General features: G+C 39.9%; 1 protein-coding gene across 1 annotated transcript; it reads left to right on the top strand.

Moving 5' to 3' along the window:
• Positions 1-1,861: 1,861 nt before the first annotated feature.
• On the top strand, positions 1,862-12,797 carry LOC147823440 (microtubule-associated tumor suppressor 1 homolog). Its single transcript, XM_087193236.1, has 7 exons — positions 1,862-1,930; positions 2,666-2,771; positions 3,848-3,921; positions 4,058-4,153; positions 7,111-7,236; positions 9,836-9,933; positions 10,597-12,797. Exons 3-7 carry the CDS (start codon positions 3,868-3,870, stop codon positions 10,772-10,774), a joined length of 552 nt encoding a protein of 183 aa, XP_087049362.1. The 5' UTR covers positions 1,862-1,930; positions 2,666-2,771; positions 3,848-3,867; the 3' UTR covers positions 10,775-12,797.
• Positions 12,798-16,897: the final 4,100 nt, after the last annotated feature.

The raw sequence follows: 16,897 nt of genomic DNA, 5'->3' as shown, positions 1-16,897 counted from the left end.
TTCCACAGTGGTTGCACCGGTCTACACTCCCCTAGCAGTGGAGAAGGGTTCCTTTCTCCCCACAGGCCCCGCCAGCATTTGTTATTGGTTGATTTCTTGATAGCAGCCATTCTTTCTGGGATGAGGTGGAATCTCAGTGTTGTTTTCATCTGCATGTCTTGAATGACCAGTGATGTTGAACATTTTTTCATATATTTGCTGCTTTTGCTTCTTTGTCTGAGAAATGTCTGTTCATTTCAGATGTCCATTATTGAATTGGGTCTTTGAATTTCGGGGTCTGATTTTTTTTCAGTTCTTTATGTATTCTAGATAGTAGTCCTTTGAGGTACAGCTGCTAAAAAAAATTTTTTCTCATATTGTAGGTTGTCTCTTAGCTCTGTTGGTGGTTTCTCTTGCAGTGCAAAAGCTTTTTAATAAGTGATATCGCAGGTGTTGGTTCTTTGTGCTAGTTCCCATGCTACTGAGGTTTTTGTTCATGAAGTCTTTTCCTATGCCGATGTCTTCAAGAGTTCTACCTAACTTGTCTTCAAGGGTTCTACCTAACTTATCTTCCAGCAAGTTTAGTGTTTCTGTTTTAATATTTAGATCTTTAATCCACTTTGATCTTAGTTTAGTACATGGTGATAGGTATGGGTCTAGTTTTAATCTTTGGCAGGTTGAAATCCAGTTTTTCCAACACCATTTATTAAATAGGCTATCTTTCTTCCAATGAGGGTGGTTGGCTCCTTTGTCAAAGATGAGGTGGCTGAGTATGTCTGGAGTTGTTTCTGCATCTTCTAATCTATTCCACTGATCCTTGGGTCTGTTCTTTTGCCAGTACCATGCTGTTTTTATCACAGTGTTTGCTTGTTTGTTTGATGTTAGTTCCTTTCCCTCTGAGTTAGTCAACTTTCCATTACTTTAACTAACACTCGAGGTAATTAACCTATACACAAAAAAAGGTTTACTTTGGCTCATGTGTTTAGGGGCTTTAGTCTGTGATTGGTTGCTCCCTTTACTTGAGTGAGGCAGCACTTCATGACAGGACCGCAGGGCCAAGCAAAACCCTGCTCATAGTTGGGAAGAGAATGAGAGAGAAGAGGAGCTTGGGGTCCCACAGTCCCCTTTGAGGGCACAGCCCCAGTAATCTAAAGACTTTCTGACTAGACCCCACCTCTTGAGGGCACCCCCGCCTCCCAGTGGTGCCATGCTGGGGAGCAAGGCTTTACCATCCAAACTATTGATTGCATCCCTTCATTATTTATGGATGTATCTTATTTTTAAGGCCTCTCTTTCTAGGCATTAATCTTGTCATTATTTTAATATATCTTCATTTATAGCTGAAGGAATAATCATTTGTGACAATGTGTATTGGTTACTTCTATTGCCACTTGCCATGTTCCCAAAGAAACATAAAGCATGAGAGGAAACTCATTCCAGGAACCAACCAATTTTATATTCCTTAGAATAATTAGTGACCTGAACTGTACCTCTTAAAGGTCCTACCACTTCCCAGTAGCACTGTGGCTGAGGATCAAGCCTTAAACACGGGGTTTGGGGAACATTTACAATCCAAATGATAACTCTGGTCCCCAAGAGCTGAGACGCTACTGTGTTTTGTTGACAGACTATTATGTGATAACTCTAAAGTTATCACAGCTATGTATTTATATTGTGAATTTAGGACATTGAACAAATTAAATGGCATTTTCCCTTTTCTTTTTCATCTCTTTTTAGTTGCTGCTTCAACCACCTGTGAGAAATTAGAAAAAGCCGGGAATGAGTTGCAAGCAGCATATGAAGCATTTGTCCAGAAGCTAAACCAGCAGCACCAGGCTGATCGAACAGAGCTAGAAAATTGGCTTAAGGAATTTTACACTGGGAATGTGAAAAGCTTCAGAACATTTACATTGAAGAAGCCGAGAAGTATAAAGCTCAGTTGCAAGAGCAGGTCTGTGCCTTAGGAACAGGAGCGTGTTCTCAGTCATGGCTGCTTGCTTGAATTCTGATTGCTGTTCACATGTTTGTATGAGTTTTTCTTAGTCCTTTAGTAGATGGAAAAAGTTTTAGTTGAATTTTTTCTTGTGGTCAAAATGGTGTACATATGTTGAATTGAAGAGAAGAGAAAAAGAAAAGATAAAATTTAAGACAGCCCTGTCTAGAAATAATGCCTTTGGAACTATGCTGGTATTATGCTACTAAATCATTGATTTGCATTTCTTCTTCTTTTTTTTTTTTTTTTTTTTAAAAAAAGCACCTTTAAAATAACGCTTTCCTCCCACTAACTAGTATGCTGCAGACTTTTAAATTTTCTTGCTTAGTTTTTAATATAGTGGAAATTTACAGAGTGCCTGCTAGTTTGATACAGTGACATCACGCGGTGCTACATGTGATGGGGCTGAGGATATAGTGGACAGTGTGACAGGCACTGTGAAACATATCCTACTCATTATGATGAGCTCCTCCGTTGCCATTAATGAACTCTGCAGAGCGTGAGCTCTGTGTCCCCCAGGAGGACAGCGTAGAGAGTCAGCAGTGGCCACTCTACATTGGGCTGTGGTTTAGATGTGTTAGGTACCCCATAAACTCAAACATGCTTGTATATAAAGTCTCCTAATGTTGCTGCTTGTTCAACTCAGGACTTTTTGTTTCCCTGGTAAATTTTCGTGTTGCTTGTTTCTTACAGTTTGACAACTTAAATGCTGCCCATGAAACCTCTAAGTTGGAAGTTGAAGCTAGCCACTCGGAGAAAATAGACTTGCTAAAGGAAGCCTATGAAACTTCCCTTTCAGGCAAGCATCCTTTCATGCTATTTAAACATGATATAATGGAAAAGCTTGGTATTTTTTAAAGATGGAAATGATTTATAACTTTTCCCCTCAGAGAATGCCCTGTGGTATTTGTTTGGCGTGTTTTGGTTTCTTTTTGCATTGTTAATTGTTAATGGATGCCCTTTGCCACCAAGCAGTCAAATAATAGTTTGTCATAAACGCAAGATTTTAGGAAGAAAAGATTTGGAAGGCCTCTTTGGTGGTGGTGGTGAGTGGTGGTTGCTACTTCAGGTTTCTGGGAAGTTGAAGACGCTAGTGTAAATCCTGGCCGCATGGAGAATCCACACTGGGCACGCTTGCACACCAGCACTGCTGGGAAAGGCAAATGGCACTTGTCGGAAGAAGAGCAAACCTTTTGTTATTATCTCACCTCTCATTACCAGAAAGGCTGAGTGGAGGGGAAAAAAACAAAAAGCCAGTCTGCCAGAACTTAGTTGCAGTGCAGCTGTAGCCTACAGTAAACCAGCTGCATCCTACACAGCAGCACATGGGCGTGTATTAGCTGGCTGTCTGACCTTTAGCAGGACTTATCAGAAAAACAGAAGCATGTGATGTCACAGGTGATGAGATATAAAAGTGACTGGTTCAAGGTAGACATTTAGTAAACATGGTTTTTTCTTCTTCCTGTTAGGAATGTGATTACATTCAGACTTCTGTTTGGAGTCTGAAGCCAGTGTCTTGAAACCCTGACCTTCACTCTGTTATCTAAGGTCTCTTGGCCTCAGCATGCCCAGTTGTAAGATGGGAACCTCTACCCTACCCACCTCATAAGCCTATTCTGAGAAGAGATTGCTCAGTTTCAATAACAGCATCAGACAGATGTAAAGGAACACAGTCATAACTTCATAATCAGCTCCTACATTATATCCTTCAGTAATTGTGGAGCACAGTGATCTCATTGAATAGTATTGCTTTAAAAAAAATCCCTTCTGGGGCTGGGGGATTTAGCTCAGTGGTTCCACCACCTGCCTCGCAAGCGGAAGGACCCGAGTTCGATCCCCGGTAGCAAAAAAAAAAAAAAAATCCCTTCTTTCCAGAAATCAAGAAAAGCCATGAAATGGAAAAGAAATCACTTGAGAATTTACTTTATGAGAAGCAGGAATCATTGGAGGTGGGTAAATCTGAATCTCCCCCCATCACCTTTCTTGATGTCTATGTGGCTTGCTTGGGTGTATGTTTCTGTGTCTCTTTATCCTGTTTCTGGCATCTTCTTATTAACTAACGTTCTACATGTCATTGTGTTTTAGAAACAAATCAGTGATCTGAAGAGTGAAAATGATGCTTTGAATGAAAAGCTGAAATCAGAAGAACAAAAAAGAGTATCAAAAGAGAAGGCAAATTTAGTGAGTTTTGTGTTAATCTGTCATTTCTCATTTTTCCTTCTGCTCAGTTGCCTTTTAGGGTCAATTATATGTTCTGCAGCCAGAGAAGTAATACAGGTTTGGAGTTTGCAGGTTTTTGTGTGCGTGTGTGTGTGTGTATGTGTGTGTGTATATGTGTTTAACTGGTTAAAACAACTTCTTTGATCACTGGTGTCTCTTTTTCATCCTAAGAATTGACTTACAGATGAAATCCAATATATTTTGATTGGTCTAAGTGAATACCTGTAGGAAAATAAGAAAACTATCAATCTTTTATGTAAAGACCTTATTTTTGTTAGTAACCACTAAACTGTGATATAATTTACATACCACAGAGTTCACCATTTTAAAATATACAATTCAAGCCAGGTGTGGTGGTACACACCTGTAATACCAGCACTCAGGTAACTAAGGCAGGAGAATTGTTATGAGTTCAAGAGTGGCCTGGACTACATTGTAAGACCCTGTCTCAAAAAAACAAACACAGTGGACTCTTGACTTACAGACTCATTTCATTCACTAGGGCTGGTTGTAACTCAAGTTGGTCAACTGAAGTCTCAGGCTCCTCTACACAATCTTCAAAGTCTCTCTCCTGTGTATAGGCAGATCTCAGTGTCCTTAGAGAGATATTGGCCCAGGATTTCACAATGAACCCCATACAGGAGAGGATGTTGTAATCTTCCTTCCAGAACTCTTTAAAGGTTAAATCTTTATCTGAGACCATCTGGAAGCACAAGCACCCACCATTCAGGTCATAACTCAAGGCTTTGGCTGTAAGTTAAAACAAAATCTGATAGTAACCCAAGTTGTTCATATGTCAAGCCTGTCATAACTCGATGGTCCATTGCATGTACAATTCATTGGGTTTTAGTATATTCATAAAGTTGTACATTGGTCACCAGTACCTAATTCTAGAACATTTTTATCATCCAAAAAAGAAAACTCAATTCATTAGCATTCACCTCCCACTCTTAGTACCCCAGCAGTGAGTAGCCACCTGTCTACACTCCACCTCTGTGGATTTGCTTGTTCTGGACATTTCATGAAAATAATCACATCATGTAAGCCTTTTGTGATTGTCTCCTTCACTTGAGGCTCCGGGTTCTCAGGGTTCATCCGTGTGGTAGCACGCATTAGCACATCATTCTTCTTTATGGATAAATACTGTGTCATCTTATGGATAATTGTCTCTTTGGCAAAGTACTGATTGGTCTTGTAAACCCGGCTTTCTCTTACGACTTGTGTCCTTACTCTCACCCTTATTTATTGGGCGGGGGATATTTTTTCCTGCTTATGTCTTTAGTACCACTGTTTGCATTCTATACATTTATGCTCTGGAACTGCAGAAGCAAAGCATTTTTGACACTTAAAATCTGTTGCCAGCTTTCCAAGTACATTTGTAGAACTCTCAGTGAGATCCTCTTCCGACGATCAGCTTGGACAATCCCCTAGACATTTGATAAAATTAACTGAGATCATGTTCAAGAAAATTTCAAAATTCTTTATTCTGGAAGAATCTTAGCCAAAGTCAGTGTGTGACAGCACACGCCTGTAATCCCAACACTCGGGAGGCTGAGGCAGGAGGATGGCCTCCACAGTGAGTTCAAGGTCAGCCTGAACTACATAGTGACACCCTGTCTTTACACACAAAGTGTAGACCTCACTAATGTTTCAGGGAATAGGTTTTAAAGAGCTTCCTGGAACACAAAGAGGGTTCTTCTACTGCAGCCAGTTTTGAAAAGCAGAGGAAGAAACAGGTCTAGGGGAGCAGTAATAACCAGAACCCTGCCCACCTCAGCATCAGAGGTTGTAGAAAAAGAGCACAAAAGAGTGAGATCAGAAAGAGACAGGCTGACAGAGAAGAAGTGATACAGAAGGTACTGGCTGTAAATGCTCTTATTTAAAAATAACAGAAGAAATTATGCTGTTCCCACCAGCAAAAAGTAAGGTTTGTTATTTTCTGAAAAATCATATGTAAAAATATTACATGAAAGGTTTGTGAAGCTTGGAAATGAAGATCTGGATGTTTGCCCTGTCCTGACCCTTTCTGGCTCTGGTACCTTTCCTGACCTTTTCTGAGTAATCCGTTAACCTCCAGGACAGTTTTCATCTTTCTTTAAAGGAAGGCGTTTGGATTCTCCCAAAGAATTGGTCCAAAATGGAATCAACTGCCCCAAAGGGTGGTTTTGATATGCACAACACTGAATCTTATCTAAGAAATGCCCTCGTTAAACAGCTTACCAGTAGATCTTGTACTATTAATTTGTATCAAAATTTTGGATGGTTCAGTTTAATTTCCATTAAGCAAGGCATAAGGTAGATATCTCTCCTCACAAGAGTTCACTTTGGGAAGAATCATAGTAGAGTATGTGCTATATGCCACATAATACTATCGTTTTATATTGGGATGTCACAATATAAAATGATAGTGTTATGACTGCCCTAGTAATATGACAGGTCACATGGCACCATCATGAAAAAACTCAGACTCAAGACCTGATTACTATTTTGCTTACTTTCAAGTGAGCTCTATAAATGTAGTATTGTTCCCTTTCTGATCAGGTACTGGCTTTGCTTAGAGAGAACTATTGTTCCCTTTTGTCCCTCCAAACACCTTGTGGCTAATCTCTAGTCAGACCTCTCTTCTTGTATTGCAAACAGTGGTTTCCTTATTGTTTCTAGTAACATGTTTGATGCAACAAATATTTTTTCGATATTACTAATAAGTGATATTTTTTGTTTTCACTATTATAACCAAATTATTTGAGATTAAAATATTAGCTATTCTTTCTCACCTCTTTCTTTGAAATTACTGTTAAGAGGAAGGAAGTTCTTTGCTGCTTCTTCATCTAACATCTAAATCCAGTCAAAGATTCTTTATGGTAAGAACTTGAACTATGTGATTTTGTGAAATAAGTCAGAGCAACGTCTTCCTGTAGTCTTTCCAGAAAAACCCTGAGATCACGTATCTGGAGCAAGAAGTAGAAAGCCTGAAAGCTGTGTTAGAGATCAAGAATGAGAAACTGCATCAGCAGGATGTCAAGTTGATGAAAATGGAAAAACTGGTATGTCTCCTTCAGAACAGTGGATTGAGGATCTTACCAAATGGGGTAATACTTGTGAAATAGGAATTGAGCTTGGAGATTTAGGATTGTGGACTTGAGTTAGCTGCTACTTAAAGATATTTGAAATCATACAAAAGGTAAAAGTTCCATTTTCTTTTCCAAGCTTATTCAAGGCTGATTTATTGTGGCCTTCTCAAACATTTATTTTTCAAGGCCCATGTTAAAATAGCATTCAGTTCTCAGACAAACTATAACAAACAGATGAGCTCATGTTCAGTGGTGTGTGAATCTTTACCTGCATAAGAAAAGATTTTAAATAATATAAAATCAATATTTTAACATACCAAAACCATTGGGGCAATGTAATCTGTCTAAATCCTCATCTTTTTTTCAGTAAATTAAAATATAAAATAATTATGCTTTAATAAGATTAATCCATTTGGACAAATAGCAAGCATTGTGAAAAATATGAATAAATTTAATTCACAGCATGCAGGACAGAGAACAGAAATGTGTGCGTGCCGAGTCTACCCAGCACCATGTGTTTGAGGAGCTTGCCGAGTGTTCATTGTCAGTCTTGGCTTGGCCTTGACACAGCTGCTGCTAGCCAGCACTCTAACCAAGTTGGCAGGGCTGGCAAAGCAGCTTAAGTGATCCCAGGTGTTGCTGTGCTTTGCCCCTGACTGTGCCCATCACCTAGCACTACTTGCCTTGCTCCCCCTAGTTATGGGTGACTCATAGTTGAATAAGTTTCTCTTTCAAACCCAGAGCAGCCCTGAACAATAGGGAGCCTGGAAGTCACCCTTGTCTGTTTTTTGTTCATTTGGAGTTTGAAGATTTGATTTAGTTTGGTCTAGAGACTATGACTTGTCTGTGTGTACATATGTATATAAACTTCATATCATCAAGAAATCTTGTTTTTTGTTTTTGTTTTTGTTTTAAGAACTGAAAGGAACTCGCGGTTAATAGGCCCAACCTAGCAGGCATACCGGTTGCTGCCAAAGGTCACGCTGTTAGACCGGGTGTGTTAGCTGTGCTAATCAGGCAGGCAGTGATGACTCAGATTATCCTGTTGTTAATGTGTTGCCCATATGCCATGTATGCATCAGAACTTTCTAGATGATCATGTGCAATAAAAAACAGACCCTGTTGTAGAAGTAATAACATGCTTTAATTTTTTGTTGATCCATAGTATTTGTTTCTTGTCACACCCAAGAGGTATCCTGTTACTATCAGTTGGTGTCCAATTGTTATATGTTTGTACACAAGCATGTGTTGTTATGATGACAGCTACAGCCTGAGGTTGACTAAGGAAGAAAACTTGATATGAATGTGAAAACTAGCTCTGCCAATAATTAGCTCTGACATTTTCAGGACTAGTTTCCTTTTCTTTCTTTCTTTTTTTTTTTTTTAAATGAAGGATTGGACCAGATAGGTTGTTTTGTTTTGCTTTGTTTTATTTTGGTACTGGGGATCAAACTCAGGTCCTTGCACTTGCGCTTGCGAGGCAGGCGGCGGAACCACTGAGCTAAATCCCTGGCCTGGACCAGATAGTATTTTAAGATCAATCACCACCCAGTCTGTAATTCCAGATTTTCCCACCTTATGTTTTTATTTTGAATTTCCATAGTTACCAAGCATTTCATAGTCCCTTTTTATTTTATTGTAGACTTGTTTTCTAGGAAGTTGTTTCACCTGAATGGCTTGCCCTGAGCATTTTCTTGATACTGGAATGTCTTCAGAATAGAGATCCAAACTAGGCACTTTAGTCAAAGTAGAGTAATCATAATGCTGCAATGACAGTACCTTAAAATTAACTCTGACCAAGCTGTGTTGTTGCCTATTAAGTAATGAAATCGTGGCTTTAGAAAGTGAGCTGGGATGAAATCAGCTCCCCATCATGTTAAGTGATTAAATGTCTTTAATCCTCTCAGCTGATCAGCTCGCTCCCCTTGAAAGTTCAGCATAGGCAGGAGAACAGGTGTATTTTGCATTGAGCCGAGGAGAGAAACCTTCTGTAGTGTTACTTCTTTCATTTGGATGCTCTACGAACTTTGCTGCATTGTACTTTTGTGTGGCCACTCAGAGATAAGTGCTGAAGAGTAACTGTAAATTTGAAATGTATTTAAGGCCTTACTAAAAGCAGCCAAGAACTATGAACTGTTGGCATACAAGTTTTCACGTGAGTTGTTTTTTGGGTTTTTTCACCCAAAACTCATGACAGGAGTAGCTGTGACAAACACAGGCTGCTCAGCTGCAGCATTTGCTATACCACCTTAAAAGAGAACAGGCCCAGTGCCCAGGTTCCCCGGGCAGGGCACCAGCTCTCAGAGGAGATTCTAAAAATGTGACCTGGGCGTGTCAGTTTTTAAGTGGCCTGGCATATTTTTTTTAAATACATAGTATCTACATGCTCTATTTTGTTGCTTTAGAGTCTCTTTGTCGTGGGTCAGGGTATAAATACCTCAATGTGCTTTTAAATTTATCTAATTAAATCTCTCCAAAGTATATGAGCGTGTCAGGAATATATCTTAAGAAACAAAGGAATTGTATTTCTCACTACTGTATAATAGAAGTTGGAATTCTTCTTTATGCCAAGGTGGACAACAACACAACTCTGGTTGACAAATTGAAGCGATCCCAGCAGGAGAACGAAGAATTAAAAGCTCGGATGGACAAGCACATGGCAATTTCAAGGTAAAAATAAACCAGTCCCATTTTTCCTGATCGCCTTCCATCCTTGAACATGTTAGTTCATTCCACACTCCTCCATGTCCCCCCTGGAAATGTATTTGAAGCAGGTGGTTACAAAAGTACTAGTTTCCAAAATATGAAAAATTAGATTGATCTGTTCATGCTTTTACCAAAATGGCCTGGACCAAACAGAGACCTGAGTGGGGAACTCTTCTCCCAGAGTCCCTGCCTTACTGACTGAGACCACATTCAGGCCTGTGGGTGTGGCTTGTCCAGAGCACTTGCCTAGCACCCACAGGGCCTTGGCTTTTTAACCCTAACCCAGCACCAACAGATAAGTAAGTCTTTTAAAAAAAGAAAACAGCTCCAAATATAAGATAGTCATAAAACATGTTGCATACCTGTGTCACGTAGCCTACTACAGACTGCCCCAAAGGTGCAGCCCTTTTTTTGTTTTTTAATCTCTTTTGCTCAGGCTTATGTTTCAGGTATTTGGGTTTAATATCTGGCTGGGTTTGGCCAGCTTTAATACCCATGACCTTCTGCAGGTTTCTATTTTCTCTCAATGCTGTAGGTTTTTGGACTTTCAAAGTTAAAATGCTGAAGTTTTTCAAGTTGGTTTTTAACTTAAATTCACATGGTTTCTGGCTCTTTTTTGTGTTCAAGGCAACTTTCCACTGAACAGGCCGTGCTGCAGGAGTCGCTGGAGAAGGAGTCAAAAGTCAACAAGCGACTCTCCATGGAGAATGAGGAACTGCTGTGGAAGCTGCACAATGGGGACCTGTGCAGGCCCAAGAGGTCCCCCACGTCCTCAGCCATCCCCTTTCAGTCACCCAGGAATTAGGGCTCCTTCCCCAGCCTTAGCGTTTCAGACTCTGAGGGCAGTTGGATGCAGGTCTGCAGGACCGGCCCTAATAACCATCATGGGAGCAAGAGCTATATTAGCTCGCATGGAATTTCTGCAGGATAACTGGAAAGCAGCTACCACCAAAATTGGCTACATAGGAGACTGGAACTCTGGAGGAAGACTTTTGACTCTGTCCAAAGATTCCTCTAAAAAAGATTTCAGCACTGACATGGAACTTGTTGCACAAAGCACTTAAGGAATGAGAGAACCTTGTTCATTGCCTTTTTCACCTAAGCTTAAGAGGAAAAACTCAGGGCCCTATCAAGATAAAGATTTATAACCTTTGTAATGTTCTTCCCCACCGACACCTTCTTGTGATTTTTATTTCGTTCTGACTGTGGGTGGGGTATATGAATGGAATGGATGTGAGAGTGTCATGTGTCTGGTGCAGCCTTCTTTACTGTGTGACAAAAGTCAAAAGCTCAATATAGTTGGGTATGTACTAAATCAGGTCGTAGTGTACACATTTCAACAAAAGCCATAGAAGACAAAGCAGTAGTTGCTTGAGTTATAATTACCTACCACCAACTGTACTCAAGCCTGTGACATAGCAGAGAGGGTATGATAAAAGCTCTGACTTGTCAGTGTCTGTGTAGTCTCCATATCTTTTTAGAGTAACTTGAGAGTTTTTCAATGTTCATCCTCATCAGTAAACTATTAGACGTTTCTGTAGGTTACATAATCCTAACACTCTACTATGATCGATTTTCTCAGGCTATGTGCAAATATAGAAGCGTAATTTTTTTAAAAATCTAAAGAAAAAATGCAGTACCAATGGATTGTTGTTCCTTATTTTTACCTTTGAGCTAAGCTATCCTTACAGATTTAAACTCTTATCTTCTCTCCCATTATCCTTATCTCTCCCTTTCCTTTTTCTACCATCCACAGCCACAAAAGCAAACCCTATACCTCCTACTTAGGCCTTTCCAGAGCCAGCTCATTTCCCATATAAACTAAGACCTGGATCTGATACACAGTTTTGGAAACTCATATAGAATGATGAGAAAGAGGCAGTTATTGCTAGAAGTAAGAAGGCTAGGATTCAGCACTCACTGGTAAGTAAAAGCACCTTGATTAAGGCAATAACACTGTGTTTAATGGAACAGAATAGCCTGGGAAGATGGTGCTAGTTTAAGGGTAACCTCGGAGCACGCCTTTCTTTAGAAAGGTAGCAGCATAGCCAGCTGACAAGTGGAAAATGTGGCTTGACAACTCTCCAAGTTACATTTGAACTTTTTAGAACTTCCCTTATCCACCCCCAGCTCAAAACTTTGTGGAAGGTGGTAGGACAACTGTGGCTTTTCCTCCCATCCCTCCCTGCATGTCAATCTTGTGATGTGTCAGTATTTACTAATCTGCATTGGATGGCTGTGCAAATAGCCCCTATAGTAAGAACAGATTAGGAAACTAGAGGTGGGTATTTGAGTCATCAGCTACATGTACAATACAATACATGGCCAATTGATATTCATCATGCATGTTTATTTTAAATAGTGATTGTGTTTGATGTCTTTAACCTCCACGAGTTTATTATGTATGTAACTTCCACGTTTGCTTCCGATAAGTGGGTCATAGATTCACTGCCCGCTCCTGGAATATCTCTGCTCCCACTTCTATGTTGTTCTCAATGACATTAGCCAAAGTTGGGTTTGCCATTCATCCCCTATGCATTGTAATCTCATGCTATTCCCTGCTATCCTCCATATTGTTTAGGTGTCTCGGAAATCTTACAGCAATTAACAAAATGTTCTCAGAGGATGGGAGACAACAGGAGAGAAGATAGGAAATAAAATAGAGAATTTTTGAGATTTGTTTAAACCAAATGTTTCACACAGGATGCAAAATGTTGGCACGTCATCAAAATAGATGTGTAAACAGTGGTAGCTGTGCTGTTTGTAGGGATGGAAAATTTTTTATTTTGATCAAATAAATAATGCTGGAATATCCAATATAAGAATTGCAGCCTCTGGTCTATTTTACTTTTCAAAATGTCACTCACTGTACTTCTTATAACCAAGATTATGTCTCCTAAGCCATTTCACAGAAATTTCTAGTCCAAACCATGGAATTTGTCATGGACTAAAATTGGCTCACGGAGCTAGAGTTAGGGCTGAACTTTTTTAAATTCAAAGACATGTATTTGAGAAATTTTGCCTGGTTTTAATACACTGCAGTCTAAATACTTTTAAAGATAGGTCTAGACAAGGTTAAATATTTCTTGTCTAGCATGACTCTTCACAGTAACCCTTCTAGACCAGGGTGTACTTTTATTTTTGCTCTTTTTCTCCTTTCATTCGCTTGGCCCAAGTGTGCTCTGCAGAGCCAGTTTTTCCCTTACCCCTTCACCTTTCACTTTTCAAATAAACTTTTGACACCATTCAAAAAATTAAATATTTCTTAATCTGTGTTATCTATGTTGAAAGTTAAACCTCTAAAAACACATGTTCTAGTTCTTATTGAATAATCTAAAATTAGGACTTTAGAGTTCATCCATTTACAAAGAAGCAAGTTATGCTTGATTTTTTGATACCTTTGTAAAATCACATTAGCTTTAAAATTGCTACTGAGGAAAAGTGGTATGTCTAAGCATTTGAAAGTTAAGTTGCTGCTTGTAGATAAGTAGCTGAACTATGTATGAGTACATTTAAAAAATCTGATGTAGTAGGATTGTTACATCAAAGAGAACCCTATATATTGACTGAAGTATTACTGTCAACAAATCTTTCTTAGTATCCTTTAAGCCAACTTAAAAAACAAGCACTTAACCCACTTTTAAATTTTTTATAAAAACTTGCTCATTTACTAGAAATGATTATATAAGGTTGTTGGTGTATATGCTTTTTTAGTATAAAAAACATGGACATAGGTAAGCAATCAAAATACATGCTTTCTGTCAGAAATACATGCTTTCTGTTAATAGATGGATGACTTCCTTTTATTTGGGATGTCTGGGTCTGACTCACAGGCAGGGATTGCCACTTGCTATTGATATCAGCCTCTGGCAAAGCACTAATAAAAAGCCCAAGATTGATTGTGTACACAAATGGGCTTTCCATCAGTTCACGATACTTCACTTTCCAAGTCAGGAAAACTCAACAGTGGTGGCTACTGTAGTCTGTCCTCGGGGATTCTGAGCAGTGCAGATGTAATAGCCTGCATCGATGGTCTCAAAGTCTTCAACTGTGAGGATACTCTGGGAGATTCTTGTGGTGTGCCCGAGTCCTCTGTGGATCAGCCTCCAAGTATCTTGAATTGTTACAGGCCTTTCATCCTGTTCAATGACACCAACACAGACTGAAGCAAGAGCGACAAGCTGCTCTAAACAGCTCCCATCCACCCAACACACTGTTCCTTTCGAAGTGCAAAACTCACACTTCTGTGTGAGCTTTTTGTATTTGGTATGCAGTGCCCATGGGTTCTGGGAGCTTTTCCACTGTGTAATCAGTCAAGACTGCATTTTTTCCAAGTGGAGTCTTAAATTTTGGGATGCTGTTTGGTGATTTCTTTCTGCCCTCTTCTTCAGTAAGCTTATACTTAATAAAACGCATATTCTTTTGGAACTCTAAATGGAACTGGTATTGAGCATAAAAATATGGACCAAATTTTTCACTGCTTCCATCTTTATATTGCTCTCTTACATCTCCCCAAGTGGTTCTTATTCACAATTTAAAATCAGAAGCCCAAAGCACTCATTGTAAATGAAGAAGAACTCCTAGTTCGGCCTTGGGAGAGAAGAGGTACGATTAGGCATAAGAGCCATGGGACTTCAGAGGGAGGAAAGTTGTACTCTGAATGGATAAAATGATGCCCTAGATTATATGACATCCCTTTCTAGACGGAAATGGTCACTTTTGAGATGTTTCAGCCAAATTTAGTGATTAAAATGTAGTGTTTTCTGAATCAATTTAATACTAATGTTACTAAGTTAATATTTTCTGCTCATAAAATAGAAATTAACAATGTAAAAAATATCAGCCCTCTGTTGGGAATCATTATTAACATCGTCCCAGTGTGGCAACATTTTTTAATAACAAGTACCTGGTACTAGGATGCTGGAAAATATTACTCTTCAGGGATAGTTATTTCCCAGTCATGACAGCTTTTAGGTCAGAAGTATATTGGCCACTGAGAAGTGAAATCTCTTCTGGCAATAAAGGGATTATTCCATGTTGGTAGCAAAGCTATTTATTTCAGTGAGCAGAACATGCACAAAGGCTAAATATGCTGTAGTTGCTTTTATGGAAAGTCTATCTTTAAATGATCTCTGGCTTCACAGCACCTTTATGACAGGCCTATATTTATATTCCCACTTGGGTGTCTGCTCAGAGCTCCCATCACAGGGCACGGCTTGGATGGAGAATATTATGACAACACCGGAAGGAGGTAAGATTAATGTTTAGTAGACCCAGCAGATCAGGCTTTTAAAGACTGAGGTCCCTCCTTCCTCTTTGAGGCCACTGTTCACTAGAGGGGTGACCCGGAAAGGTGTATTCTCCTCTTTGGCTTCCCCCTTGACTCTACTTTCTGACTGCCAAGACATGGGCAGCTTCCTCCACAGAACCCTTCCAGCACGTTCTTCCTGGCTTGGAGCCAACCGACTACGAACTGAATCCTCTAAAACCTGTGAGCCAAAATAACTGTCTCCTCCTTTAAATCGTGGGTGTGGAGTATTATATCCCAGCTACAGGAAAATATCCAGCATGCAGCCCACCTCTGGTGGACCTTCGGCTTTTCCTATGGTCTCACCCTATTATTTCTGTTTTTATTTTCTCTCTTGTATTTTTATTTTGTCCTGTGGCAAATATGTTTGCAAGACACTTCAATTCCTTTTCGAGTTGAAGAAAGACATGTTGCCCAGTAAACACTAGTATTGGCCAATTGTAATTAATTGTATAATAGCATGACAGGAATCCAGATTTATCATCCTCACAATGGATGCTCTCCCGTGGCTGACTCTCAGCTTTTGGGGATCCAAAATAAATGGCTCTAGCCAGAGGATCATCTCAAATGTCCAAATGCTTCACTTCTCTGAGCTCCACATACTTTTTGGATGTAGTCAAGATTCTCCTGTTTTATGTTACATCAATATCCACATGTTCACCACTGGAAATTTAACACACCCAAAATGTCCAGTTGGTGGCTCCTAAACAGAGCCCTGCCTGATTCACTGCTGAATAGCTTGTTGTGGTCACCAGTGCTGCCAAGAGGTGTCTCTGTACTCCCGCTCCATCAACTGCCTCCTTTACACTGGAAGGAAATCTCTCCTCCCTCACGAAGCTTCTAATTACAATAGACTGTCAGGAATCTCCCCCACTTTCTCCTCGTGAAGTAATTTGCTCCCTTGTTCTCTATCCCTGGATACCTCCGGCTTCCTGTTATTACACTAGATCGTAATAAGGGAAGGGACTGAGCCCTATTTGGTTTATATTCCCTAAGTGACAAATCTGTATAGAGTACATGTAAGGATTCCCTAAACAAGAGTGATTTGAAATTGGATTGAACCAGACAGTTGAAAATGGCAAGAACCTTGAAAAGCAGGCATCCAGCTCTCCATTGTGTAGATGCTGTAGTTTGGGTCGCTCAAAGGCTCCTGTGCTGCAGGCTTGAACCCAGCCCATGGCACCTTTAGGAAGCGGTGGAACCTTTAGAAGGGGGTGGGGGAGGTCTTCTAGTCATTGTGGGCGTAGGGGAGAGTAAGACCCTCTCTGTCTCTTCCTTTTCCTCTTTTTCTGCTCTCCACCCATGAGGAGAGGGGTTTTGTTCCACCACAAACCCCCACCATGATGTGCTAACACTGGCCCAAATCCACAAGGCCAATAAATCACAGCCTGGAACCTCCAAAGTTGTAAGTCAAAATAAACCTTTCTTCTGTATCTCACAGTAACAGGAAGGTGAGACCAGAGATGGAAAAGCTGAGTCTCAGTCACAGAAGTGACATCCTGAGACCTACAGCTGCTGACCAATTGAGCAAGTCTTCCTAAGTCACTTGAGTACATGCTGAATACCCATTCATTAGATAAGAAATGGCCTATAAACCACTTCATGCAATGTCAAGTTCAG

Source organism: Heterocephalus glaber, unplaced genomic scaffold (assembly GCF_053883595.1).
Source record: "Heterocephalus glaber isolate CG9 unplaced genomic scaffold, H.glaber_assembly_v1.0 deba00001584, whole genome shotgun sequence".
NCBI lineage: Eukaryota > Metazoa > Chordata > Mammalia > Rodentia > Bathyergidae > Heterocephalus > Heterocephalus glaber.
The sequence above is the reverse complement of the archived record's forward strand: the minus strand, read 5'-3'. Positions and strand labels throughout refer to the sequence as shown.